Consider the following 27779-nt stretch of genomic DNA (forward strand, 5'->3'; position numbering starts at 1 on the left):
GTAGGGTTGAACGTTGCAGCGCTCCAGGGGGAGGAGTGTCGTCTCGCTAATACCGCGCAGCACAGATTAAGTTACACCTCCCGCTATGCTATCCAGATATGAGGCAAAACCCCGTTTGTAGCATGCATTTCTATTTCCGCGACGTTTCGTTGTCCTCTTCATTAGAAACAGGCGACTTATGCCATGCCACCTCTAAATAAACATTGAATGATTATCAAGAGCGGCTGATTTTGATTTGAACCCCATAGAATAACTTTTATAAGGTCACGCCTTCTACGGTAATGAGGTGTTCGAACCCTAACGGACGCTGCAGAACACACAATAAGCGTCGCAGATCCGCTGCTCGCACCTGCGTTGCACCACGACAAAATTGCCTGTTCTGACTTCGGCCGTCTACTTTGGTGAACAGTAGAACGTCAGACAGCACTGTTAAAGCAAAGTAGATGATGCTTAAGGCCTCATAAAATGCTAATGTTAAACCTATGCGTGGATGCGAAAACGCTCGTAGGGTTCAAGAACTATCCTTCGTTTGAGAATACTTCAGTACTGTCCACTATTCTGAATGCTTAAACAGCCTCGGTTCTTCACCTCTTCAGTGCTGTACCGTATTCAGAGTGGACAGGTAGGGTTGTGGGTCTAGAGCTGTCTGCATCCCATTAATCAAACTTAAGCATTGCCCGACATAAACGAGGCAAGTAATAAAAATGAAGAGGTGGAGCCAGGATAACGCGTTGCTGAGACGCCCAGATGGTATGCCGGGTAAGCCGGGCAAGTGCGCCTGTTCGTTTTATACCTCGAGTTTTTGAATGATGGATGATGGTTGCAGTGGTGAGTGCGTACTTAATGGTCCTGTTTGCCTTACGTACAGCGTCACCTATGCCGCTTTCTTCGCGTTGCCATTTAATGCCTCGTGTCGCGAAAGCCCAGTAATGCGTGCGTAGACACTTTCGTGTCAGCCCCCCGAGCAACCCTGGAGAAGGTCTACTTGGCGTAGGTAGGCCCGGAATGAAGTTCAAAAGGGCGATGAAGTGTGCTAGTTCATCGCAGTCAGGCTAGTTCAACGCAATTGCGTTAGTTCATCGGATTGGAATACTTATTGGAATTTGGCTAGTCAATCGGAATCAGGCTAGTTAATCAGATTGGGGCAACGTAATCGGATTTGGACTAGAACATTTTATCTTGGCTACCTCTTCGATTTCTTCTTGGGCTGTGTACTAACAAAGGAAAACGAAACAAAGACACGATAACAACGGATGGTGCGCAAACTCAAACTGATTTGCAGGTGTTCACCTCCTGCAAATCAGTTTGAGTTTAATGAAACTGATTTATTTGTAGTTTTGTTTGTTAGTTAGCAAAAAATAATTAGCGGAAATCATTAATTGAGTTCACTGAAAGATTGCGAGCAGCTGCAATTGCTGCGACACCTGGCGGAGCAGATCTCAAACAGGCGCTTCTCTTTACGAGACCTCTGAGATTCGCTTCTGCAGCGCACGAAAGACGAAGTTCACCAAAGGAAAAACAGGGGAACACAAACGCCGACGTGCGTGTACTACTACCAGACAACGACGTCAAGGATTAGGGTCACCTCCAGAATTTGTTCTCTCTCTCTTTCTCTCTGACAACGCAGCTCAAGGCCTTCTACGTGGATGTGATTGTCCCACTTGAGTCCAACATCGAGAAGGACGCCAAAGTGGTGGCCGTGAGTACCCCTCTTCATAAGCGCGAGTTCAAAGTTGAGGATAGTGCTTGCCTGAGCTAGTTGGTTGCACATCGCAAGGGGTGTTTCCAGCCAAACGCACTGACAAGGACAGATCAAGAAGGACGACACACCGCTGGACTAGCAACGGTTGCTAGTCCAGCGGCGTGTCGTCTTTTTTCCTCTGTCATTGTCAGTGTGCTTACCTGAAAACCCTCTTTACGTTGGAAGGGGAGCTAGCCGACAACAGCCCGTAACCAATAAACTTTTAAAAAGCTCGAGAGAAAAACGGATGACCGGGTGGACACGGCCGACATGGTCCACCCGTCCTCCCGCCGTGGTGTATCTTAGAAGCGAAAGTGTCACCCTGCGAAGCACAAGGTCACGGGTTCGATTTCCAGCCACTGCGGCCGTATTTGGATTGGTCGCCAAATGAAAGAAATATCCGTTTACAAAGGTTTATTCTTTAAAAAGACAGGCGGTCAAAATTAATCCACATTCTCCCATATTCCCTCATATTCAGATCGTGGCACTGGCTCGAAAATAAACCTAAAAAAGCTAATTGTGAAATGTACCCTTTGTATGTGAGTGTGCAGTGAACCTTAATCCAGTTATACAGATCTATCTATCTATCTATCTATCTATCTATCTATCTATCTATCTATCTATCTATCTATCTATCTATCTATCTATCTATCTATCTATCTATCTATCTATCTATCTATCTATCTATCTATCTATCTATCTATCTATCTATCTATCTATCTATCTATCTATCTGTCTGTCTGTCTCTCTGTCTGTCTGTCTGTCTGTCTGTCTGTCTGTCTGTCTGTCTGTCTGTCTGTCTGTCTGTCTGTCTGTCTGTCTGTCTGTCTGTCTGTCTGTCTGTCTGTCTGTCTGTCTGTCTGTCTGTCTGTCCGTCCGTCCGTCCGTCCGTCCGTCCGTCCGTCCGTCCGTCTATCTATCTATCTATCTATCTATCTATCTATCTATCTATCTATCTATCTATCTATCTATCTATCTATCTATCTATCTATCTATCTATCTATCTATCTATCTATCTATCTATCTATCTATCTATCTATCTATCTATCTATCTATCTATCTATCTATCTATCTATCTATCTATCTATCTATCTATCTATCTATCTATCAGTAAAATTTTGTTAAATCTGATTTCGCGGGACCGGAAAAATGCCCGAATCAACTGAACTCCGAATGATCGAAAGTATCCAGAAAGCCATGAAAAAATGTCGATTACGTCAATACACTTTCATTTTCTTGATGAATACGTAAATCCTGTTCTTACTTTTCATAAGAGCAGTTTAAACTCCGCAATTTTCGCAAATCGCGACTTTGTTGACAATGTGACCGCGGCTCAATGCCTTCCTGCCTTAACTAACCCAAAACGTGCTAGCCCAAAATAACCAGATGTATCACTACCGTAGTTGCTATACGGTTCGCGCCAATGGCAGTGGCGATGCAAATAGCGCCGCCTCGTTTCGGTTGTCCGCGAACGCCGTTTTCGCGCTTTTGCATCGCTAATTTGCGGCGCTTCGACATCATTTAGCTCCGATAATCATCCAATGAATTGGGTTGCAGCCAAATATGACCAAATTAACAAGAGCTTGATGCCATAAGCAATCATATGCTTGCCGGGACCAGAGGACGCGCGTGAATTATTAAATTTTCCGAATTAGCGGGTATCGAATTAATGAGCTTTTACTGTACCACCGTCTTAGTGTATCTTATCAGTATATCAGTCACCTCATAGATAGATAGATAGATAGATAGATAGATAGATAGATAGATAGATAGATAGATAGATAGATAGATAGATAGATAGATAGATAGATAGATAGATATGTAGCGGCATCATCATCCCTCATCATCATCATCGTTTTACCACCTAGGCGCCGCGCCTCTCGCGCAGCTCATGCCTAGCGCTCGAGGCGCGAACAGTTAGGAACGAGCTCACGCTCCTGGAGGCTGGACGCCGGCAGCCGCTGCCGCTCTGCTTTTACTAGGGCCCTCGAATAAAGTGGCGAGACTTCGGCACGGCCACGTCGGCCGCCTTCACGTCTCTCTCTCGCTACAGATAGATAGATAGATAGATAGATAGATAGATAGATAGATAGATAGATAGATAGATAGATAGATAGATAGATAGATAGATAGATAGATAGATAGATAGATAGATAGATAGATAGATAGATAGATAGATAGATAGAAATCAACATATGTCTGCTTGTATCTCCCTGTTTATAGTGTCTATACATTCATTTATATGTTCGCGTGGGTTATCTAATCTCCTGTGAACTCGCAGAGCGAGCAGAAGCGATTCATGCAACAGCAGAAGACGCACCACGAGTCCTACCTCAAAATCGCCTCCATCGTCAAGAAGCAACGCAAGAAGAGTCGAGCCGGAAACCGGGGCTCTAATGTCGACAAAGAGATCAAGGTGTGCACAATGGAGCTGTGTTTACTTACGGCACTTCCGCAACAATGCTTCGTGCTGGCTTTGTTTAGGTACTCTGTGCCCCGACCTGTCCTATGTACCCCGAGGAAGGCGTCTACACTGACGCTCTTCTTAGGATTACGCGCGGCGGCAGCCAAATCTCGCTTGTTCACATAGGCTCCTGTTTGCACAGTTCCGCACCTCGTGCGCTCTGTGTGTGCTTATGGCTCAAAGAAACAGCGCGAGGCACCAAACATATTAACGACCTAACCAGGGCAAATACTGCGTCATAAGAGTACGACAGCCAGCTCACATCTAACACGTTTTGGTTAGCCCTAACTTCTTCGCATTCGTATTGCACATGAATGTACAGTAGGGTATAAACACATACATTATATGCATACAGGTTTACTCGATTCGACTTTACGTGTCCTGCGTTTCGCATGTTTTGATGTTGGTGTGACACGTTATTCAGCACGAAAACACGCAAAAATGATAGACATAATGTACAGGTCCATTCTGTTCTTTTCTCTTGGTGTTTTCGTGCTGCAGTACATATGTTAACTTACCAACGAGCCCAACACTTGATACTATACTACAAGAGTTGCGACGATTTCTCATTCGCGTCCTGGTTCTTTTTCTCTTCCCCGCCAGCAAATGCAGAGCCTTGAAGAAGAGAAAGGCAAGCTGGACGGCTTCTGCGAGAGCAGCCTGAAGCAGGTACGTCACTTCCGTTATCCAGTCGCTTGTGCTCTTCGAATGCTTTGGATGTGCTGCTGCAATTTTATGCAACTGAGCCATTAATGAATCGATCAGTTTTCGCGCTGGTTTGTTAGAATGTCTAAGCCTGAAACTTCACTCCAGTGCATGGAAAACGAAACTATGGTGTATAACACCGCATGATGGCCGCTCGGACTGATTGGCTCTACATCTTTGTGCCGTCCTATATCGTTTTTTTTTTCTTAAAGCGTACCACGGTCAAAACATTTTCGTTTTCAAGGAAAAGCAACTGTGATCTTTTTGTCAAGTTTGCCAGACCTTAAATCATTATACTTGAAAAACTGAAATGAGTCTCAGTGCAGTAAATGACAATGTTAAAGTCCAGAGGCTACGAACCCAGTCGTGAGAGACGCGTTAGCGGTAGGACTCGTATCTTTTGCGCAATGTATAAACCTGAAACTTCCTCTTCAGTACACGAAAAACTCAAGTACGAGCGTTGTGCGAATTTGCCCGAGCTTTAACCAGTAAGTCGAGGCATAAAACTCGGCGTAGCATATGTAAGTACCAACCTGAGCACTACGAAGCAGAAGCAACGCGTGCGCGAAGCAGTGGAGCCCCCTTCGCTCGTTCCAGCTTTCTCAATCCGGTGAGTATACCGAGCTTAGGAGGAGAAGGAGGAGGAAGGAGAGGATGACAGCAGAGTAGGCCATTTTCTCACGGTGTGGTCTTTCCTATCAGAACACGCTGCGGCTGCAAAGAATTAATGGAGCGCAGAGTGAGCCCAACTCTTCACCTCTGGAGCGGAACCTCCGCCGAGGGGCCTCCTCTCGAAAAGGACATTCTTCGAGTGGCTTTCACTCTCCCATTCACTTCGTCACTCTTTCTCACTCACACTCTCTCTCATCCATTTGCAGAGGAACAGGCGAAAATATGTGTTGTTCTCACTCGCAGACTCAGTATCTTTCTCGCACTCATTTGCCGAGGAAGAGACAACTGGACGCCGGTAGTGTATAGGCGCGCACAGGAGTCACCAACCGTAAAATTGTCCCCAGATCTGGAGACAGAATGGGATGTGGGAGGGGGGAGGGCTCCATTCTCTCTCGCACCTCGCTGGGAATGCAGTCCGACACGCTCTCTAGGCTTTCTCTTCCTTTGTGTTTATCTGTCCATATATACCCGTCAACTCCCCATGGAAAGAAGGTGGCTTACATGAGCCGTGTCCTGCGCAATCGTACCGCCGTCTTGATGGGAGTGGCGTGTCGCCACGATAAAACCGTACAGCAGTGTGGAAGCCTGAAGCAGTGGGACATTAGGCTTCTGAAAGAAAGATACAGTATCACACCTTCGTTCATGTTTGCTTCAGCGTAGAAAACGGAGAACGTGAAACGCCGTACTTACAACAGCACTTCACGCTCAGGCAGGTGTGAAATACAACACTCGTAGTTGCATGTGAAATTTGAGCGTGTCGCCTCGTTCGTACGGCATTTCTCTCAAAATGCAAACTGTGGCAGGTTGCGGGTCACTAATTGTTCGGTAGGTGCTCCGGGAAACATCGGTCGTTTTTCCTGATCCGGGACATCGTGTTGCATACGTAATATAATAATAATAATAATAATAATAATAATAATAATAATAATAATAATAATAATAATAATAATAATAATAATAATAATAATAATAATAATAATAATAATAATAATAATAATAATAATAATTTTATTCCCATCAATACAGTGTTGATGGAGAGGATGAGAAAAAAAGCGACCAGCCGCTTGACTAAGTTCTCACCCCCCCACCCCAGTTCCATCAGGCAGAGGTATTGGTGGCGACAGGACACATAATAAAATGATAGCAGTAACTGGCCCTAGTTACACAAAATACAAGCATATGCATAAATTGGAGTAATTTTAAATGGAGACAGTACAGGTTATATACACTTTTGAACTAGCAAGAGACATAGCAAACCGTGTGTACAGAGGCTGTGTACAAGTATTGCATAAAGAAAACAGTGACCGCAAAAAACAAACAAAACACGGCAACACATTAGTTGATACACATACATACATACATACATACATACATACATACATACATACATACATACATACATACATACATACATACATACATACATACATACATACATACTACATACATACATACATACTACATACTACATACATACATACATACATACATACATACATACATACATACATACATACATACATACATACATACATACATACATACATACATACATACATACATACATACACATACATACATACATACATACATACATACACAGACAGACACATAGCGCATGTAATTTGAACCGCTCGCCCTTATGAGCGAAGTTGACCTCCTTGGCTAAAGGGGATGGTAAGTACTGCACCACAGGGACTTTACATGTAAACGAATTGTATGGACGTTCTATACACTATCAAATTCATGCTTGCCCATCTTGTCAATTCTTATTGGCTGGCAGAGCTGCTTTTGATTTTCTTACTGGATAAATACATCAGAATTACAGAACTTACGCTAGGGTGATCTAAACGTCCGCATCAACGCCCATGGACGTCGGCTGTTCGCGAGATCGGCCGAAATCATTAACGATTGCATGATCACTGCTTCCAACGCAATCGAGGCGTTAAAGCTCCAAGTACTGCAGAAACACCAGTGCTTTTTCTCAAGCGTAGATAAGTGCAACAGTGACCGCTGGACGAACTGGCTCGGTGCACTTTTCTGCCGGACCATCCTAAAGGCAAAAAAGACTGCCCAGAGTTGTCCCCACTTTACTTGTTTTTTACCACGATGAAATACATGCTGTGGAATGGGTGGCGAAATGCGTCGGGACCACATCGTTGCGCAAGCGAGCTCCCAGAAGCGATTACGGCACAAACGTGTTCGCACTACTTTCCGTCACGCAAGCGGAATGTATACTCCGCTAGCGCAACACAAGCTGTGATGTAATAGTGTCTCTTAGCACGAACGAGCATGGAATTCAAGCTGCTTAGGAATTCCTCCGCGCTGCTTTTCTCAAAAGCGGATTTACAAAGTCCGGACGTCGTTTACACAACTATCGACGTTCAAACTACTTTCTGTCGCGGAAAACTGTACTCAGTACAAGCCTCGTAAAAACTCGTCGGCGATGTGATATCTTTCGCAATGACAAACTAAAGAAAAAAGAAGCGATGTGGAAGCTCCCTTGATTACAGTGGTTTCAGTGTGTGTCGCGGATCAACACGTAGTGCACGAGCTGTACCGAAATGCGTCAGCCACTATCTCTTTCAAAACCAACTTACAAAGCAGCAGACGTCGCGACACTAGAGATGCTAAGGTGTTGCACTACTTTGAGAAGCGCAAGCCATACGTAAAATGCAGCAAGTCTTATACAAACTTGTGGGCACCGTACATTCTTTGGCAACGACAAACTCAAAAAGCGGTGTGGAAACTTCACCGGTACTACTTTCTTGCTACGTGTCTCGCGGATGAACACGTAATGGTCGAGGCACTTGAGCAAGTTCGCAATACATTTCACCGGCTCAGCGTGAGCCGTGAACACTGCACCGAACTGCGTCGTTCTTTCGGTGAGGGCTCGCGTAAGCGTTATAAATTGGAAGCTCGGAGGTGTCCAGCGGGATGGAGATAAGCGGTCGCCTCAGCGTTAGGCTACTTCTGTATAAGACGGGGAGTCACCTGATGCCTCCTCGCTTGTCTCGTGGACCAAAACGCCCATTGTGAAAGCTTTTCTCTCTCGCTCTCTCTCTTTTCACTCTCTACACACTGACCATGACGACGATTCGCGGAATGTCCGCAATATTGGTGCGACGATTTGCTCCGTGACAATGTAGCGAACTTAGGTGGTCGCACCACTTTCGTAACTGATCGCCTACTTAGCTGCTACCTAGCGAGAACGGGCACTTTGGTCGGCATCTATCGCGGTTAAGGCGGGCTTCGATCGAGCTTTCTTTGTTTTTGTTCAGTTTCTGTATTTTCAAAGTGGGAGTAAAATGTTTTCGAGAAATCGATCGTAGGGATCGAAATGAAAAAAGAAAGTATCAGTATGAAGAACTGTGCTGAGAAAGGTGGGAAGGTGTCTCAGGGACACGTGTACCACATGAGGCGCTGCACTATAACTTCGCATGCTTGAAGAGACATAATTATCACTGGCAATTAAGCATAACTCAGTGGCGAATGAACATCGCTGTCCAACTCTCGAGAATTATCTGCACTCGCAGACCAATAACGCCTTCTCATTTTCGTGACATTGCGGTGGAGACAACCTAATACCTTTAATCGGTGTTTCTCCGGGTAATATACTCTCTGGAACAATTGCGAAAACCGAGGTTTATGAGGATCTATCTATCTATCTATCTATCTATCTATCTATCTATCTATCTATCTATCTATCTATCTATCTATCTATCTATCTATCTATCTATCTATCTATCTATCTATCTATCTATCTATCTATCTATCTATCTATCTATCTATCTATCTATCTATCTATCTATCTATCTATCTATCTATCTATCTATCTATCTATCTATCTATCTATCTATCTATCTATCTATCTATCTATCTATCTATCTATCTATCTATCTATCTATCTATCTATCTATCTATCTGTCTGTCTGTCTGTCTGTCTGTCTGTCTGTCTGTCTGTCTGTCTGTCTGTCTGTCTGTCTGTCTGTCTGTCTGTCTGTCTGTCTGTCTGTCTGTCTGTCTGTCTGTCTGTCTGTCTGTCCAATGTGCGGTGGGCATGATACACAGGTAGATAGCGAGTAGCTACCTTCAGATGCATGTACACATCGATGGTGTTTTCCGCTTCGAGTAACCTGTTACTGTTAACATCTACATAGGGTTCACACCAGTTCTGTATTCTTCATTTCTAGGCCATCACTCAAGAACGGCGCCGATTCGGCTTTGTCCTGGAGCGCCAATGTTCCCTTGCCAAGCACTACATGGCCTACACAGCAAAGGTACGAATGCGTCCCTACGTCTCAGCTTGTGAACGCGCTCTCTTTAAAGTCTAATCTGACACCCGATAGCCTTTGTTTCGCATATATCGGAATAATAGTTAAGCACCATATCGTCATATGTTTCCCATATGTATGAATTCATATTAGCTTCATATGACGTCACATAACGTCGCGTCACATGATATCATGAGCACATGACACCATCGCATGGTCAAAGGGCCGATCTCAGAGGTCAGATCTCAAAACAACGCGAGGCGCCGAAAAATTCCAATGCCTTCAATCGCAGAGACAATCGAAATAACGTGACGTCACATGAAGACGTCACCACATGACATTGTCGCGTGGTCGAAGGTGGGCTGATCCCACATGGCTGATCTGACATGCACCACTGAGGTGCAGAAAGCTTTCAGCGGGTGGCGGGGGGGGGGGGGGGGGGGGAGATGATAATATAATCGACTGAGAAGAAAAAGTCAGTTTCACCGCAAGGGTGAAGGAATGAATGCGATAGCAACAAATGGTAATGTTATACGGAGTGAGGCTGGTAGCTAACTCTTTTGGATGGAATGTCGCGTAACTCTACAAAACTCTGGTGTAAAAGAATACGGCCTCTCCAGGGAGAGATGCTCTTTCTGCACAGTCTCTTCGCGTTGAGAATGCAGCACGTAGAAGAGGGAATACGATCTGCCCGTTGATAGCGCGCGCGCCAGCGGTCGCGATCATTCAAGACCGGTGTTTCTCCTTCAACGGCAAGCCTCCCCAGCGGGGTGATGTTATCGCATGCGCTCTCCGAGCGACGGAGATGGGCCGACTCGTTTGATCTCTGCTTCAGACGCGTTCGGCGTCCCCGCTCGCGCGCTTTTGCCCGCGGTAGAACATACGATGTGCGGCGGGATCTTATCAATATGAACATCATACGGGACGTGACGGCGATGGCAAAATTCCTCGAGAGTGTCTATATAATTCCTATCACAATAAAATGATGGCTTTTGCCTTCGAAACATTTTGTGTAAATGCATAAGAAACAGTGTGGCTTTTTACCTCTCTTTCTATTCGCTGGTTCGAAACATATGTGAACTCGTTTTTTCGCAGGGACACGCCCTGTTGCAGCAGAATGTCGAGGGTTGGCTGGACATCGTCAGGACCAGGGAGACGCTACCGGAGTCCGATTAGCAAGATCTTCAACACGGTGCCGGAACTTCGGGTATGCTGGCCGCCACGGGGCCTTATTTCTGACGTTTCGATCACGTGACGCACTGTTCGGGTTGATATGCCGTGAAGTTGAACGCAAGCGTAACTGGTCCGTCAGTATCGATGATTTATTTCCCTATCGTGTCACGTGGCGTCTGGCACAATGCCTCGATGGAGCGTCTGATGAAGCTGACATCCCCGAAATGAACTAACTCTGTTCCCTTTGATCAGGGGCGTCTAGAAGGACTAGGCTTATCAACAGAGGATTAATTGGATTATTTAATAATAGGTTTCTTTGTTTGTTTTCTTGTTCGTTTGTTCATTGACTAGCTTACTGTAGGTAGCTAGTTAACTATATGATACTAGGGATAGGAAGCTGCATATTTGTTTTAGTTTAACCATCTGAGATTCCTTAACTTGCCCCTGAAAAAATGGAAGCAATATTGAAATTTTGTCCTTGTCCAAATGTGGCTACCATGCCGCATTTAAACTTGTATTTGGAAATGTTTTATCTGATTAGCTGCATCAATTTCTTTTTTTCTTGATGAAGACTTCCAGGCTCATAAGATTTCATATGTATCTAGTTTTCAGCATGTGACACTAACGCAATGTGTAAATGAATTAGTGCAATTATTATCGTTTTTCAGGGCATTGGTACCATGTTTTTCCCCTACCGACAGTTCGCGACAGGGCCACAAGGTGTCGCCACAATGTTTCAGACTGGTTCGCGATATCAAGTGCGCATATGCAATTCGCGCACTCCAAGTTCAACAATTGTTGGGCTTCTCCTCGTAGTGACTCTTGTTGCGGCAGAGCGCGCTTTACGTTACGTCCCCTATCTATCTATCTATCTATCTATCTATCTATCTATCTATCTATCTATCTATCTATCTATCTATCTATCTATCTATCTATCTATCTATCTATCTATCTATCTATCTATCTATCTATCAAACAAGCTAGCTAGCTAGCTAGCTCCTTACCTGCGTCCTCCTTTATCTGTAGCCTTCTTTCTATCTTTCGGTTTATTTATTCGTGTATGCTTATGCATCTGCCTGTCTAATTGTCTTTCTGTGTATCAACATTTTTTGGTTTCTCAATATAAAATGCCTCGCACCGTCGATAATCATTTGTGATTTCAATGGAAACAACGCGGAGGCGGGACAGAAGGAAAGAAGCATACAACTCAAGCATACAACACAAGATTCTTGCCTTCAATCTTGTCTCCGCGCTGTCTCTTTCAAAGTAACATGTAGAAATGGCCCTTCAAGATACCCTTTGTCACCTCATTTGCAGCTTCCCATACGGTGCAGCAGCGAGTACGCCTGCTCGGGCATCCTGTCCGACCCGGAGTGTTCGTACGGCGGGAGCCTGTCGCGCCGGTTGCCGCGCAGCACCGACAACAGCTGCGTCGACCTGCGCTCCTTAATCGCCGACCCGTACGGACTGCCTCCGAGGTCAAGCATCGCCAGGGCCAAGTCTGACTTCAACCTCGCCTCTTCTACTGCCAGCCTAGACTCGGCGGAGTATGGTGCGTACATAGCGGAGCGTGTACAGTAATTGAGTACGACGCAGAGAGCCATGCGAAGGAAAATAATACGTGTGACCTTAAGGAACAAGAAAAAAGCAAGGTGGGTCAGGGAATGAACTGTTGTTAAGGGCATCTTAGTCGAAATCAAGAAGAAGAAATGGACATGGGCAGGGCATGTAGCACGAAGGCGAGATAACCACTGGTCATTAAGAGTAACAGACTGGATTCCAAGAGAAAAGCAGCGCGCGAGGAGGAGGCAGAAAGTTAGATGAGGTTAAGAAGTTTGTGGGGATAACGCGGCCGCAGCAAGCGTAGGACTGGGTCATTTGGCGAAACATGGGAGAGATGTTTGCCCTCCAATGGGCGTAGTGAGGCTGATGGTGATGTGCAGTATTCACTGATTGAAACGCGACTTCATTCTTTTTGTGTACCGACTGCCATGAGCAATTTATTGTGATAACCACGTCATGTCACTTCAAATCTGACTGCTGAAGGTAATGTAGAGTCTGATGCAAGCGTGTGAGTCAAAATTACGCCAATATGACACGAACTGTAGACTCTGGAAAGGAAAGTGAGAACATTACTGAGCGCTAAATGTTCGCGTTTCATTCCATGACACTTCGGCGTCTAGCTGATAACACGAGACAAGGACAGAGTGACAGCTGATGAAGACACTCTGTCCTCTTTTGTTGTGCGCTGGATGCTGAAATGGAACACCAACAGGCCCATACTTGTGTGATTTCTATCCGTGAGTTCTGTACATGCCGAATCCTGATATAAAGCATTCATTCTTCTTTTATACGTTGTTAGAGAAGGCATGCTGATGCAGGATTTTCCCATACATCTTACCGTGAAAGCTTTTCAAATTCTTAGTGTGCTGATCAGCAGTTCCGTGTAAGGTTCGCTTCTTTCCCAGCAACGCAAGCACTCAGCAGCGGCCTCTAAAATAAAAGCTCCGGGGATTATTTGTGTTCTTTTTTTATCTCATTCTGACTGTATCTATTGTCATCGTAGTCATCCATCCTGCTACTGCATATTTACGACTCCATAAGCGTTCTGCCAGTAAAAAGAACTGTCGTCCCAACTTATAAAGTTTTATAAGTTTGTCACTTAAAATTCGCTATGACTGAAAGCGCACGCGTGTCGCTACACCGCCAAGTCTTTGCTCGCGCAGGATACGCTTCTGTTGTTATTGAGTCAATAGTTGTTGAAGTTAGCTCACAATATTGCCACCATATCCCTTTTGTGTCCTTCTGCTGGCGCTAAATATGTTTTCCAAATGCAGACCTTAACCTGCAATGTCGCACCCCTTACCCGCAATTGGCTACCGCAAGGTGAAGCACAGTGCTACCTATTGCTAACTTGCACGTGACGTCATGGACGCAGCTTCTTAACGCACTGCCACACCAACATGGTAGTTTGGATGACGTCAAGGCAGATAATCAGGCGGCAGTTCACCATGCTTCAACGTGATAACGATGCCGCTGGAATGTTTTTTTTTGGCATATGTGCATCCATAATGGAAGAGCCTGCAAACGTGACACCATAAAGTGCGTGTACCATCATGTTGGCACTCCCGCAGGGTGGCTTTTGTGACGTCTATGCAAACCATCTATACTGGGAATGTTGCGCATAACAAACATAGCGGTCACTAAACCAACTCAAAAAAGAGAGAGTTTTTGACTTGGTGAGTGACCTCAATTTTCGTTATTCGGAACATGCTACCTGACCAGACGAGGCTACGTCGAACTCTTGGCTATACTGGAAATGTCTTGGGGTTTTCATAGATTGTTAATTTTTTTGTGCTACAAGAGTACCGATGTTTCTCTATCACGTGTATCTCAGTGACTCCAAGTCGCGGAGGCGGGAGCCCCCTGGCGGGCGGCATGGCGCTGGGCGTGGCCTCGGGGGACAGGCCGCGGGTACGAGCCCTGTACGCGTACCTCTCCAGCGGCGAGCACCAGCTCAGCTTCCACGAGGGTGACGTCATCGCACTCGTCGGAGGCCGAAACAAGGGCTGGCAGTACGGCGTCAACCTCAGGAACAACAGGTATCCCTTCGGCGATGTTTCCGCAAAGTGTACAATCTTATCGATGGCGGTGATACGTGCATGTAATTCAACGCATCAGTTGGCAACGCTTTAACCGCGGGCGGTTTGGCAATCGGGTAGTTAGATAACCTTATTGCAAGCGAACATTCTATAACTTACGCGTTTCAGTTTCGGCGTTTTACGCAAAAAACCCAGCGCCGCAAGCATAGAGAAATGCGGCCCTCAAAGGTGCAGCGGTGACATGCAAATTTGCATGTACCGTTTTCCAATAACTAATGCGCTGTCGATCGCGCGCTTGTCGGTGATCAGTCGTTTCTGATACGAAAATCTGTACTTTCATCGAGGTGACTTGTCCATGTTGCCATATTTCGTTGTTGCCTGGATATGAACGCATCACCATGGTTGCTGCCTGCAGCAAGTGAAGTGTTGCATTGCCAAGCACGTGGATGAAGGCCCATAGTTGAAAACAGCGCAAGATAAACACGGACACGATGTATACAGGACTAGCGCTGTACATCGCGTCCGTGTTTACCATGCGCTGTTTTTAACTATGGATACGCACCAACCGGCTCGCATTCTCACGCCATGAAAGTCCAGTTTTCGACATGGAGGAATGAAACAGTTAAGAGGACCATTGCGCAATGTGACAGAAAGAAAAGAAAGAAAGAAAGAAAGAAAGAAAGGAAAAGAAAGAAAGAAAGAAAGAAAAAAAGAAAGAAAGAAAGAAAGAAAGAAAGAAAGAAAGAAAGAAAGAAAGAAAGAAAGAAAGAAAGAAAGAAAGAAAGAAAGAAAGAAAGAAAGAAAGAAAGAAAGAAAGAAAGGACGATTGCGTACGCGAAGCTCCAGGCACGCTATTCTAAAACCGTCGATTTAACTAACACATTCATTTTCTATTTTAGGTGTGGCTGGTTCCCCATAGCCTACACGGAACCACATGATCCGGGGGACGCGTCGGACTTCGACAGCTTCATCAGGTATCACGTTCGCCTCCATATTGTTGCTCGCAGATAAGTGCCTACCCAGCCATACCTTTGTAAATGATTATTGTTTCTGAGGGCGATGTTCGGCTACTGCAACATTAAGTCTGTTGCCTGTCAGTAAATCTTGTCCTTACAGGCACATTCACGAAAAAAAAAACCGTTGAGCTAGGTTATCTTGCTGAAGTTCGTTTACCTTGCGCTACAAGCCAGTGGAAAGCCGGGAAAATTAGATAAACAGGCCAGGGAAAGTGCTAATCAACTGGTAATAAATGGCAAGAAACAATACCTTTATTAGATGGGCTTCCGTCAAAACCTCGACTTGAAAAATGCTGTTGTGGTCTAGAAGAGGTCGAAAGGCTTCTTCTGCGCCAGAACCCGCTTTGAGGCCCAGCATCCTAATGCACGAGAGTGGTGCACTCTTACGTAGGAGTTGGTGTCCAAGTCAGGCCTGATGATGTTCGCTCCGGTGCACTGATACGTGCACCGGAGCTTGCCTAGAGGCAAGCAGAGCAGCGCCTTCCACTGGAACCACATTCGCGGACTATTATAAAAGAACTGGTGTCCTAGGCAGGCACCATGGAGTCACTCTTAATTACTCTAGCATCCTGATGCGAAGCCTAATGGTGATCGAACCTCTGGAACAACTTCCAACCTCGAAGGTTTAGCGCATGTGTATTTAGTGTCCCAGTCAAGCACAATGGTTTGCACTTTAGAGCCCTGAAGTCTAGTGGGGACAGAACCGACGCCATTGGTTCCGTTTCAGAACTATCCGTATAAAACACCCAGAGTCCTACACAGTCGCGGTGGCGTGTACTGTGACGACCTAACGTTATCTTTATTACAGGAATTCAACCAACGGTTTTTGTAACAACTTCTGACATCCGTTATAGACATTATGCATTTGTCAGACGCGGTGGCATGTGCTTTGGTGTCCTGCTGAGAGTTCTATTGGCGTTCTAAGCGGGTCATAGGCCTGGTGCCTAAACATTTAGTATCCTACTTAAGCGCCGTGGTTTGTACCATGACGTCGTAACGTTATATCTATTGCAGTAATTGAACCGACAGTTTTTATAACAACATCCGTTGCATATAGACCTGGTGGCCTTGTCAGATGCCGTGATGTGTACTCTGGTGTCCTGGCGTGAAGTCTAGCGGCCATCAAACAATCTGATAGGTCTGTTGCTCAAAGACCGAGTGTCCTGATCGGGCACCGCGGTGTGTTACTCTGCGGTCTTCCCGTTTAATAGCTGACCACATCTTTGTGCTTAAGCACCTGCTTCTGCTTGGTGGCTATCGCAGTAATTCAGCCGATGGTTTTGTAACAGCTTCTGAACCCCTTGCTTATAGACCTAGTGCCATCAGACACCGTGATGTGTATTCTGGTGGCTTGATGTGAAGTCTATTGGCAGTCGACCATCTGATAGGTCTGATGCCTAAAGGTCGTGTCCTCATCAGGCACTGCGTGTGTTCATCTGTGGTGCCCTTCTTATATAGCAGACCACATCTTTGTGCTTAATGGCCTGCTTCTGCTTCGTGCCTTTCGCGACCCCCCTCCCTTTCAACTGTCCTCGCTTAGTGGCTCGGACAGTTCTGCGGCCGTGCCGTCATCATCGTCCGAGTCGTCAGGAGGCTCCTCAGGCCTGGGTCGGTGGCGACCACGCAGCACCTACTTCGCCTCCGACTTCATGTTACCCCCGGGCCCTGCACCGCGCCGTCCGCTGTCCAGCTTTATTGACGCTGTAAGCACTGTCGCACCACCTTTCCTTCTTTCTCTCTATCTTTCTTTCTCTTCCTCACACTTGCTCTTGCCTGCTTGCACGCCATAGAAACAGTAATTGATGATCAAGTGGTTGTGTTTCGTGATGCAAGAGCTACATGTGACCAAAAGGGAACAATAAAGAATCCAAGTTACACAGAAGCATAAGTCACTCTGGTAAGATGAGTACAACGAAAGAGAAATAGTAGGCAAAAGCAGCATAGGAGCTAGTAATCATGTTCTAAAACAAATACTCTGAAGCAAGGGTAGTCTGTGCTTTGTCTTCAAAAGACGTGGTGCACTGTCATTCCTGCTAGATTGCTCCGGAAAGCATCACATTATTTACAATCTATCAACTATGTTGACTTTAACATGTCCTCAGCCAACTTGTTTGTGGTAAACTGCCAGTCCTGTACTCAGCCGCTGATGTCAGATTACATCAGCCGCTGGGTTATATCAAGGAATATTAAAAATGCCTAATACGATGGTGTTCCATGACATGACACCTCGTTCATTGAGGTCGTAGTCGCGGGCAGTGAACGGTTGCTAAAGAGCAGCGAGGAAATCTCCACAAGAATGCTTGCATTATCTTTGAAGCCTTGTTATCTACGATTTATTCTTTTTATCACATTCACAGACGTGCACTTATCTGCTTTATAGCCCTGCAGCTATTCTGTTCACCCCTGTCACAGATCGCTGATAGTTGCTTCTTAGCGTAGCTTACGTTTGCAAGAGAGCATCTTGCGAATACGAAGATATTTCTGTAGACAAAAACATTCCAACACAGGCACTGAAGAGAAAAATACGTTTCTCGAGCAAGCACTGAGGCATTACTGGTGCTTCTAATGCAGCCTTCCTGCCTTGGGACTTCTGCAGGTAGGGAGGTCATACGAAAGTTACAGCAGTATCATCTGCTGTTAGATGTTTGCCTTGTGAATTGAACTCCTAATATAAATATGAAGAAGAACATGGCGATAATGATAATGACGATGAGGTTGACGGAGTTGGCTGAGAATGAGGCATAGTGATAAAATTAGGAACTCTGCGAGCGTTGGAGACGTAGAAGAGAGCCGCTTTGTAGAGGAAACGGGCAAGTGGAGATATCTATTGGAGTAGGATCGAATAATCCTTATCTAGCAACTACACTGGTGATTTCTGACTCAGAGTGCCATGAAGTGCGATACCAAGGCACCTTGGAAGCTAACAGTGAGTACAGGACAGGGATTCGTCGTGGAGTGTACAATGTGTGGGCTCATGGTAACAATTACTGTTACTAAGGCACAAATTCTAGGGAACAAGGAAACTTGAAGGGATCACTTCGGCAAGTGGTCTTATCTTCTTCAACAGGACAAGACAAATTGTCGAAACTGCTATGTCGAAAGATGACATAGCAGTTTCGTATAACCTTAGTAATACTAATGCAAAAACCTTGAGAAACCCCGCGCTCAAGGTTTTTGCATTAGTGTTACTAAGGTTATACGAAACTGCTATGTTATCTTTCAGTGTCCCTGTGCTTCGAGTTGTCGGTTAATTTTGCCTTCGTACTGCGATCGGCTACCCTCGTTTTCGTTAGCTGAGATGTTAGATTATCTCAGAGAAGGTGCTGGTTTCAGGGTACGAACCCTAGACCTGACCGAACGTTTCGTCAGCTGGAAAGTTTTCGTTCTCGGAACGTATACATATATCTTTTTTTTTCCTTTCTAGCTTTGTCTATTACAGATGGGTGGATGACAACTTTTTCGCATTCGTTACTATGATTACGAAGTATGCTTGCTAAATTGAAGCCTGATAGACAGTACAGAAAAGTGACACCTGTCTGTCTTCCTTTTTTGTCCCGTCTATTGGGCTTCAATTTACCAATTATGCATAGCCAACTCACCCAAACTTCTACACTTCTAATGGTTACGAAGTCACGCATAGTCCTACCCCCCCCCCCCTTCTGCTTGATCACCCAATGTGCGGTCGCTGTCACTTACGATTCGCAGCCGTCCTTCCCCTTACGGCTGGACCCGGGTGGCGAGGACGTCGCCGACGAGCCCCATCATCGAGGGTTACAACCCAATCTACTTCCGGCCTCCGGTTCTCCCGGAAGAGGACGAGGAGGAGAGGCAGGATCCTCCTCTTCCGGTGTCTCCTCAGCAGGTGAGCAGCTCGAACTTTGCTCGAGAAAACTGACGGACGACACAGGCAGGCAGGTAGGCTGTGTTCGCATGGTCGCCTTTTTTCTCGCAATTTGGTGACACACGGGGGCATACCTTAAGTGTTAGCATCGCTAAGTCTAAGCTTAATACAGATCATTTTTTCGGGCAGCCAAATACTATAAAAAGCAATCGACACATGCACCACTGTCGTCGTCTGTCTTTAGGTATCGTGTAGTTTGTTGCGTCAAGTACAACTTGAACACTGGCACGTTTTGAACGTTCGGAATTTGAACGTTCCTTGCGGTTAAATTTAGACTGCTGAGCCTAAGGAGCGGGTCATGATTAGTTCATCATCGTTGGACACCTGAATACAATAAATCGAACTATACAAGCATTCAAATGTTCCCGTTTTGCTAATCTTCTCATTTCACGCCCTGTGAAGGCGTATTGTAACGCCTTTAGTGTTTAGGTATAGCGGCGCTAAGCCTAAACAGCGTGCCATGAGCAGTTCATCCTTGTGAGACTATTCAAAATGAGAAGGCAGACGACACAAGTACTTTTATTATTGGTTGTTTTCTTTTTTGATGCGATCTGCTTTTTAGTTCCTTAAGACATTTCAGGGTTTTTTTTAGTGTTAGTGCGCTAGCCCTAAACCACGTGCCTTGACAGGATCATCATTGTGACACGTTTCAACGCGAGAAAGCAGACAACACAACAGATGGCATCGTCGGCTATCCCTTTTATGCGGTCGTCTGTTTTTCTTCGTTGGAAGACATTTTGGATGGTTTTTAGGGTTAGCGGCGCTAAGCCTAAGCGTGTGCCCTGATTGGTTCATAATCGCTAGAATATCCAGCACGAGAAAACAGACGACATACGTGCTTGCGTAGGTAACATCTTTTCGATGAAGTGGATGCGCTTGAAAGACGAGGACGAAGAAGAGACGGGACACACAGTGCGCACTGTGTGTCCCGTCTCTTTTTCGTCCTCGTCTTTCAAGCGCATCCACTTCATCGACATGCAGAACCAACTGGCCCAACTAAGTGCACTGACAAACATCTTTTCGCCTAGTGTGTTGTCTGGTCATTTCAACACATTTTTAGAACGCCTTCGGCGCTTTTAACACATATGTTCGATGGCAGGGCCTGACGACAGATGAGTGTCCGCCTTAGTCACGCTTCCGTTCCCATATATACTCAAAGATGGTATAGCTGGTTCGGTCGCGGATGAAGTAGTAGCCGGATAGTGAAACAGGGAAGGGCCGCTCGAGCGTGAATATGGTCTAAAGTCACTGTAGAAGGGGCGGATGTGGCAAGGGGTTCCAAACGTCCTTCTCCACGCATCTCTACTCTACAAATAACGCAATGACGGACACCCACACATTAAAACAAAACACCACAGAAAATCACAATGGAAAACACAGGAGAGCAGCCGCACCGCTGTTTCTGCAGATTGTCACACTGGGTGAAACTGGGGTAATATTAAGGGTTAACGGCGCTAAGCCTATGGCTCCTTGCCCTCCGGCGCAGCCTCCTCAGCCACAGGAATCCCCTCGGGTGGCGGCTCCTCATCCTCCTGCGGCGCCACCCCCTCCTCCACCACCGCCACCGCCCCTGCCACCATCCATCCCGTGTACGGACGGCACACCCCCGTGGCGGCGGGCTGCGGAACCCTGAGGCCTCCCCGGCGCTCCATGACGTCACCGTGCCCGTTCCCGCTCCTGCCCCCGCCGAAGCTGCCGCCGCCCGGAAGTCTGCTGCACGGGAGCAGTGATAGCGGATTCGGCAACGAGGCGACGCTCGCCGGTGCTGCCACACCGGCTGCGGCGGCAGCGGCGGGAACGCCGGGGGCACCCGGCGTGGTGACGTCAACGACGACGGTGCCTGCGTCGTCCGACGTCAAGGCGACGACGGCGACGCTGACGCGTCAGGACAGCGTAAGGGAGGAGGACGAAGAGCAAGAGGAACAGCCGAGGTATACACATATGTAACTAAAGATTAGGGTATCTACTTCTTTATTTTATTACAGCAGAGCTGTTATGCTCGACGTTTCTCCGTATGGCGTAGAAAGAAAACTATCATCATCATGATGAACCGGTACGCGCTCTCTTTGTCAAGCCAAGTTAAGCTCAGATGAGCCTAGTTAAACCAAGTTAATTATAGGCAAGTCTTATAAAGCCTAGTTTACCATGGTAACACCTAATTAGGTAAGCATAAACAGCTACTTAGGTCAAAAGCTAATCAGGCCTAATTAAGCCGAGTTGAATTGTTGGTGTGGCTAGCTAGCGAGCTTATCTAATGAAGACTAATTGGTGTTAATTGGGACTAAGTCTGACTAGTGATAATTAACTAAGTAGCTAATTAGCCCATCTCGGGCTTGGAAAAGCGTGTTACTCGAAACTGAGCCCACATATGGTAATTAGTTTCAATAAGCTAATATGAATAATTCAGTTTATTAAGCTAGCTAATTTGGCTAATTAAGCTTATTAAGCTACTGGAAGCGTGTTATTTGGCGCTGCTACGTGAAGGCTAAGTGGTACCCAATCGATTCCGTTCTGTAAGCTGGTGGCCAAAACTTGGTTTACGAGAGAGATCACGTGAACACTTCGTGCAGCGCTGTGTGGATGCACGTGTCAATTGAGTTGCAAGCTGCGCTAATTTTTATTCCTTACTATCATTAGGAAAAAAAAAGAAGCTGTATTTCTTGTGCATTTCATCGGACAGAAAATCTCCTATATAATTTCGTGACGATTCTAATCTATAGATGACCCTAATCTTATGTTTAATAAAGATTTATGAAACAACTCCATTCTTGGCCAATCCCCAACAGTGGGTGTGAGTCGCTGTTATTAGGTGAACAAAAACAACCCTTGGTAATTAGACAAACATGATTGCTGTCACCGCAAACTAAAAGCGCGAACACGAAAACGAACGCCCTTTCGAGTAGTAACTGACAAAGAAGTTACTACCCGAAGTTTGCAAGTACTACAACCCTTTTTAGAATGTATTATCGCTTGGTACACGACTTTTAAAAAGCACATGAACAACGTCTTAAACTGCAAAGGACGGGCGCGTTTTTTTTCTGAATATTCGGCAAACCGCAAGAAAGCGCTCGATCGGAACTGCTTGGAAGCCAAGCGAAATGTACCTTCACTGCACGGAACAAAGAAACGCGCTACGCAGCCGCGGAGTTCGGAGTAAAATCGCCAACGACGTGCCTACGGCCTCGTGGTCTCGAATCCCACCGATCCGTCTTTTCCAAACGGAGCACGTATTCCCGTATTCAACGCCACCGCTTTAAAGGCGCAAAATCCTTCCTTTTCAATTTCCTCACTGACGCCCATGCATCTTCCGTTTCTTTATATTTTTTTTTTCGGGCTTCGAATGCAGTACAAAACGACGCGCAGAATTACAGTTGGCGCTCATCTGTTCCGTCTGTTTGGGGTACGTGAGGTTTTTCGGTAGGCGGGGCATAAAAAGAGCGGCCACGGAATGCACGGAATGTTTACGCTTACGAAATTCATGCGTGTCACGTTAGATTCGATCTCAATAGAATGTCTACTTTGTGCCTCATTAGGCGTTTGATTGAAGTCTGGTGTTGTGAGTCTCTTCGGATCCTGACCGTGTGTTTTTCAACAATGTTTCACTAGTTCGTGCAAGCAGTAACTTAACGGAAACAGTACAGTATTCTATATCAAGCAAAAAGGCTGCACTCACTGGAGGCCCTCTTGTTCCAAGCACTAATCGCCACGTTTTCTGCACGCGCGTTCTTACTTTAGCGCTGCACGCTCAATGCTTAAAGATCACTGAGGGTATGCGCGTCATCGCTGTGACGTAGTACTATTGACAGGAATATAGTGTGCACTGTGTTTCAAGAAAGCAAGCGCGATTAAGACAGAGTGCCTTTATTGAATAGGGACAAGGTACCCCCCGAAGGGTGTAAATGTGTTTGCTGTTTATGATACTTTTTTTCTAAAGAAAAACTAGAATGTTTTAACATAATAATGCCGTTCTAACTTGTACGAGTGAATTAACTCGAACGTTTTTTATGGATTTAAAGAACCTTGGAAAACCATTCATGCAGAAAATTGTAAGCTGTAGGAAACATCGTCGAAATTAAAATGACAGTTTTAGCTTGTCTGTATAATAATAATATCTGGGGTTTAAAGTCCCAAAACCACGATATGATTATGAGAGACGCCGCAGTGGCGGGCTCCGGAAATTTCGACCACCTTGGGTTCTTTAACGTGCACCTAAATCTAAGTACACGGGCCTCAAACATTTTCGCCTCCATCGAAAATACAGCCGCCGCGGCCGGGATTCGATCCCGCGACCTTCGGGTCCGCAGTCGAGCGCCATAACCACTAGACCACCGTGGCGGGGCATAGCTTGTCTGTAAGTTTACTGAGCTTGGAAGAACGGCGGGTCGCCGGTCACATAAACATGTGGATCTTCGTTGGTTGTGACAACTGTTGTCATGGCATTAAGTTAGTTTGCACAGTCGCTTTGTGAACGAGTAAAAAGAAGCGGCAAAAATCTCCTTTAAGAACCATCGTAATGAACGAAGCATTTAGTGGAGTGAGACAGAGTCGTTATGGTACGCATGTAATATTGTGTTTATTATCATAAGATCAGATCAACAGCGTAGAACAGTTCGCCAGTACTAATCAGCATTCGCCAATAATAAGGAGCACTAGTATTGTGCGAATAAATACGGTAGGCTCAACACAATTGATACTCTTTTTTTTTTCAAAATTTTTAGTTAACCTTCTGTAAGTCTCATTGTGTGTATAGTTTTTCTTGGGTCGCCAGGATGTCCTAATTTACACCTATAGACTTCTTTCCCACATTTCAGCACGCTGACTCTTGGATTGCTACTTAAATCCCACTTCGCATAGACTAAACACTTCGCATTAACAAGAGAGAGAATTAACTCTATTTTTTTTCTTTTTTCGATCCCTCTCCAGAGACAACGTATTCTCGTCCGTCAAGCTGAAGAAGGTGCTAACCGATGACCGATCGGCACCGATGATCACGTGAGGCAACTAGGCCCTGTTTCTTTTTATTTGTTTCTTTCTTTTTCGTCGCCATCGCCTTGGACACAATCCCCGACGAAATCAACGCCCACAGCAACCCAGAAGAGACATTCCAGACCGTGGCCAAAGCAGCAGCAGCGACTCTGCTCGAAGAACATCCATTCCTGCCAAGGGCACTATTGTTGCTGTTCATTTTCCTTTTCCTTTTGCACGACTCCCCTATTGTTATTTCTTTATTTTTCTTACTTCTATAGTCGGCTAGAACCTAAGAATACATATATACAAGCTCCGCCCACAGCTCTGCGGCGCGCATGTCAATCATCTACGTGAGAGAGTCGTGCGCGCTCGCTTCTTTTCAAACCCTAGGCACATTTTTTTGCGCTAATGTAAACCAAGCATATGTAAAACTAAAGGTTCCTTGCTCCTACCTGACATATGAGGTTTGCATAAGCATTAGTGTGATAATCTCTTATGAGATTTGCCACGACGTTCGAGTTTTCGGAATAAAACCAGAGACACAAACGTGTGTTTGTATGGCAACGCCGACTATTAGACACACGCGAAACGTAGTTGACGTCACGCAAATGAGCAAACGTGATCGGATGGAACGTCTATGCAAATGCTCTCCGGGCGGGACAGGGATGGCTGTGAGTGGAGCTTGTATTTGTTCTTGGGTTCTAAACGACTGTAGCGTACCTATGCTATTTTATGAAACAACCATAGTCGGACATCGTTGGAGGAATGTTTGTACACAGTACGAGATGGACGCCCGGCGCCCCTTTAGTAATATATATATTATTAATATATATGTATACATATTGTATAAAAACGGTTGCGCGCCACTTGTTGACCTGTACAACGCGTCGGGAGCATCTTTTGCTAATAAAACGCCCACAAACCTAATCCACGTTCTGTGTGTATTCTGTCGTTTTTACAGCGAAAGCTGTTATGAGATCATTTTACCGGCCGTTTTTGACGCACGTCGTTGTCCGCCGCCGCCGCCGCGGTGTTCCGTAAACCAGTATCGCTCCGAATAAGAAAAACAAAACGAATAAGAAAAAGTTCCGATGGAACGAGGTTCGAACCTGGGCCCTCTGCGTGTGGAGCCCAGTATTCAACCTCCTAGAGCCAGTCCGGTGCTTGAAAGTGCTTTGCCCAAAGTCTATAACAGGCTTCAAGTCGGAGAACCAAATTTAGCATATGCCATGAGCGTGTAGTATACCACTCCACCGATTCTGTACATTAGCAGCGAATTGCGCAACGGTAGTTTGATTCCACCCTTACAAGGTTTACGACGGCTCTTCGTAGAATGACGAAAATGGCACAGTGCCTGCTGCCCTACTTTCTCAAAAATTACAATGATTTATAACGTAGTGGGTTCCTCGCAAGTGCACTTGTATTGGTGCCAAGGAAGCCCATACGCACCTGATCCATTTCCTCGGGGTCGCAGTAAATTACAATGATTTATAGCGTAGTGGGTTCCTCGCAAGTGCACTTGTATTGGTTGCCAAGGAAGCCCATAAGCGCATGATCCATTTCTCGGGGTCGCAGTAAAGTTCTTCCCCCCCCCCCCCCCCCCGTCGCTCTCCCACGTCAACGTATGTTTTACAGCATGACGGGAGAGGGAAATAGCGACCGGGCGTCACCAATGCAATTACATAACTGGTGGCGCGTTTTAAAGCTTCCAACCCATTACAAAGGGCTGAGCCATAATTCTTCATCGTCAGCAGTCGTCACGTCAACAGAATGCACATAATGCCTTACAGACGTGTAGCTGGTGCCTCGCTTCTCCGCAGAATGACGAATAATGGCTTAGTAGGTGCTTCCCAACTTCACAAAAATTGTGATTTATGGCGTAGTGGGTACCTTTCTAGTGTACTTGTATTGTAGCCTCAAGGGAGCTTACAATGGGATCTAGAAACGCCGCTCTTCCAGCTTTCGCTGTGACTGTGCTGCGGTTTCAGCGCAGGCCTGGCGTTTTTTGATGCAAAGAACACCTACCTTCTCTGTAGTAGCTGAAAAGAACTGGTGCTTAATGCATGCATGACTACTACAAGAACCACTATTATTGGCAGTACCGCAAGCGCTACACAGAACTGTTGCTACTATCGATAATGTTACCAGTGTCACTACTGCAGGAAGCTGTTCCTGTTGTCACCGCCATTGTCACTTCCGCTGCTACTAATACAACAAGCACCACTATTTCTACAACTAATGCTACTATCAGTCATCACCACACTTACTACTTTTACGACTATTACTAATGCTACTACCAAAACTACAACTACTACTGATTCAACTACTTACTACAGTCCATGACCGCACTGTTACTATAACTGCAGTCGCTATAACTACTACTACCGGTACTACGCGGACACCGACACCGGAATTTACGAGCTTTTTACGCTATCGCGTTAAAAGGCGACAACCGGGCGACCCAGCAGCCCTACGCCAGCCACATTGTCAATGCTTCCTTTTCTTTTACTTTTCCTTGCAACTAGCGCGGCAGTAGTGGTACTGATGTTAATGGAGTGGCTACGACCTGGGGCTGCGCTCGTACAGGTGCAGCGACAACAACGAGGCGCGTTTATCGACGGCAAACGTCGTCGCTCCTTCTCTTGCCAACTTCAGCGCCCCCATCCGGGCCATGTCTAAGAGTGTTTTTCTGCCTTGTCCGATAGAGAGCTTCCGCGCTTACTTACGAGTACGTATGTGTGCGTATTTGTGGATTGATGGTAGCACTAAGATGTGGTAAGCAGCGGAGACAGAGCTGAGGCAGAGGACGCAGAATAGGAAGAGGGCGACTGCTCCGTCTTCACTAAGGAGCTTCACACACACAAAAAAGAAAAGGCGTTCTTCATCATATATCTCCTATTTCCGTTGTCTCCGCGAACTGCTGTTGGAGTTCCGGCCCTCGTTCGGTACAGGTTTTGAGGTTTAAAAGGACTGCCAAGTGAACACATACTACTGCGTTTTTTTTTCAGGATATAAATAAGCGAAGACATATTTGTCGACGAAAACAACGAACAGAGAACCAGTGTCGAGAAGAGTGAGCGTGAGAGCGTAATGCTTCTCTGGGGATTTGCCGCCGGGGTTTTTTCCGATGTACGCGACTGCCGTAACCGCGTGCCTGTGCCGCAGAATATGCCAGCTTTCTTCGAACGTTAGGGAAAAAGTGATGTCTGTGCGCCATAATGAAGTATAGAGGATCTGTAGGCGCCCCGTTGTGAGGCCGGTCG

The 27779-nt window shown here is 45.9% G+C and overlaps 1 protein-coding gene across 1 annotated transcript in view; it reads left to right on the forward strand.

The window, feature by feature from the left end:
* The window catches only part of LOC119400248 (brain-specific angiogenesis inhibitor 1-associated protein 2-like), a 170539-nt gene extending 145236 nt beyond the window's left edge, over nt 1–25303 (forward strand). The window contains 13 exon segments of the mRNA XM_037667259.2: nt 1628–1699; nt 4023–4157; nt 4809–4874; nt 9776–9862; nt 10952–11026; nt 11028–11063; nt 12347–12581; nt 14427–14631; nt 15531–15605; nt 17188–17350; nt 19353–19509; nt 21035–21479; nt 24472–25303. Of these exon segments, the coding sequence (XP_037523187.1) occupies nt 1628–1699; nt 4023–4157; nt 4809–4874; nt 9776–9862; nt 10952–11026; nt 11028–11063; nt 12347–12581; nt 14427–14631; nt 15531–15605; nt 17188–17350; nt 19353–19509; nt 21035–21479; nt 24472–24544 (1824 nt within the window). The 3' untranslated portion in view covers nt 24545–25303.
* The last annotated feature ends 2476 nt before the right edge of the window (nt 25304–27779 follow it).

The sequence above is a fragment of the Rhipicephalus sanguineus genome, chromosome 7 (assembly GCF_013339695.2).
Source record: "Rhipicephalus sanguineus isolate Rsan-2018 chromosome 7, BIME_Rsan_1.4, whole genome shotgun sequence".
NCBI classification, from domain to species: Eukaryota; Metazoa; Arthropoda; class Arachnida; order Ixodida; family Ixodidae; genus Rhipicephalus; species Rhipicephalus sanguineus.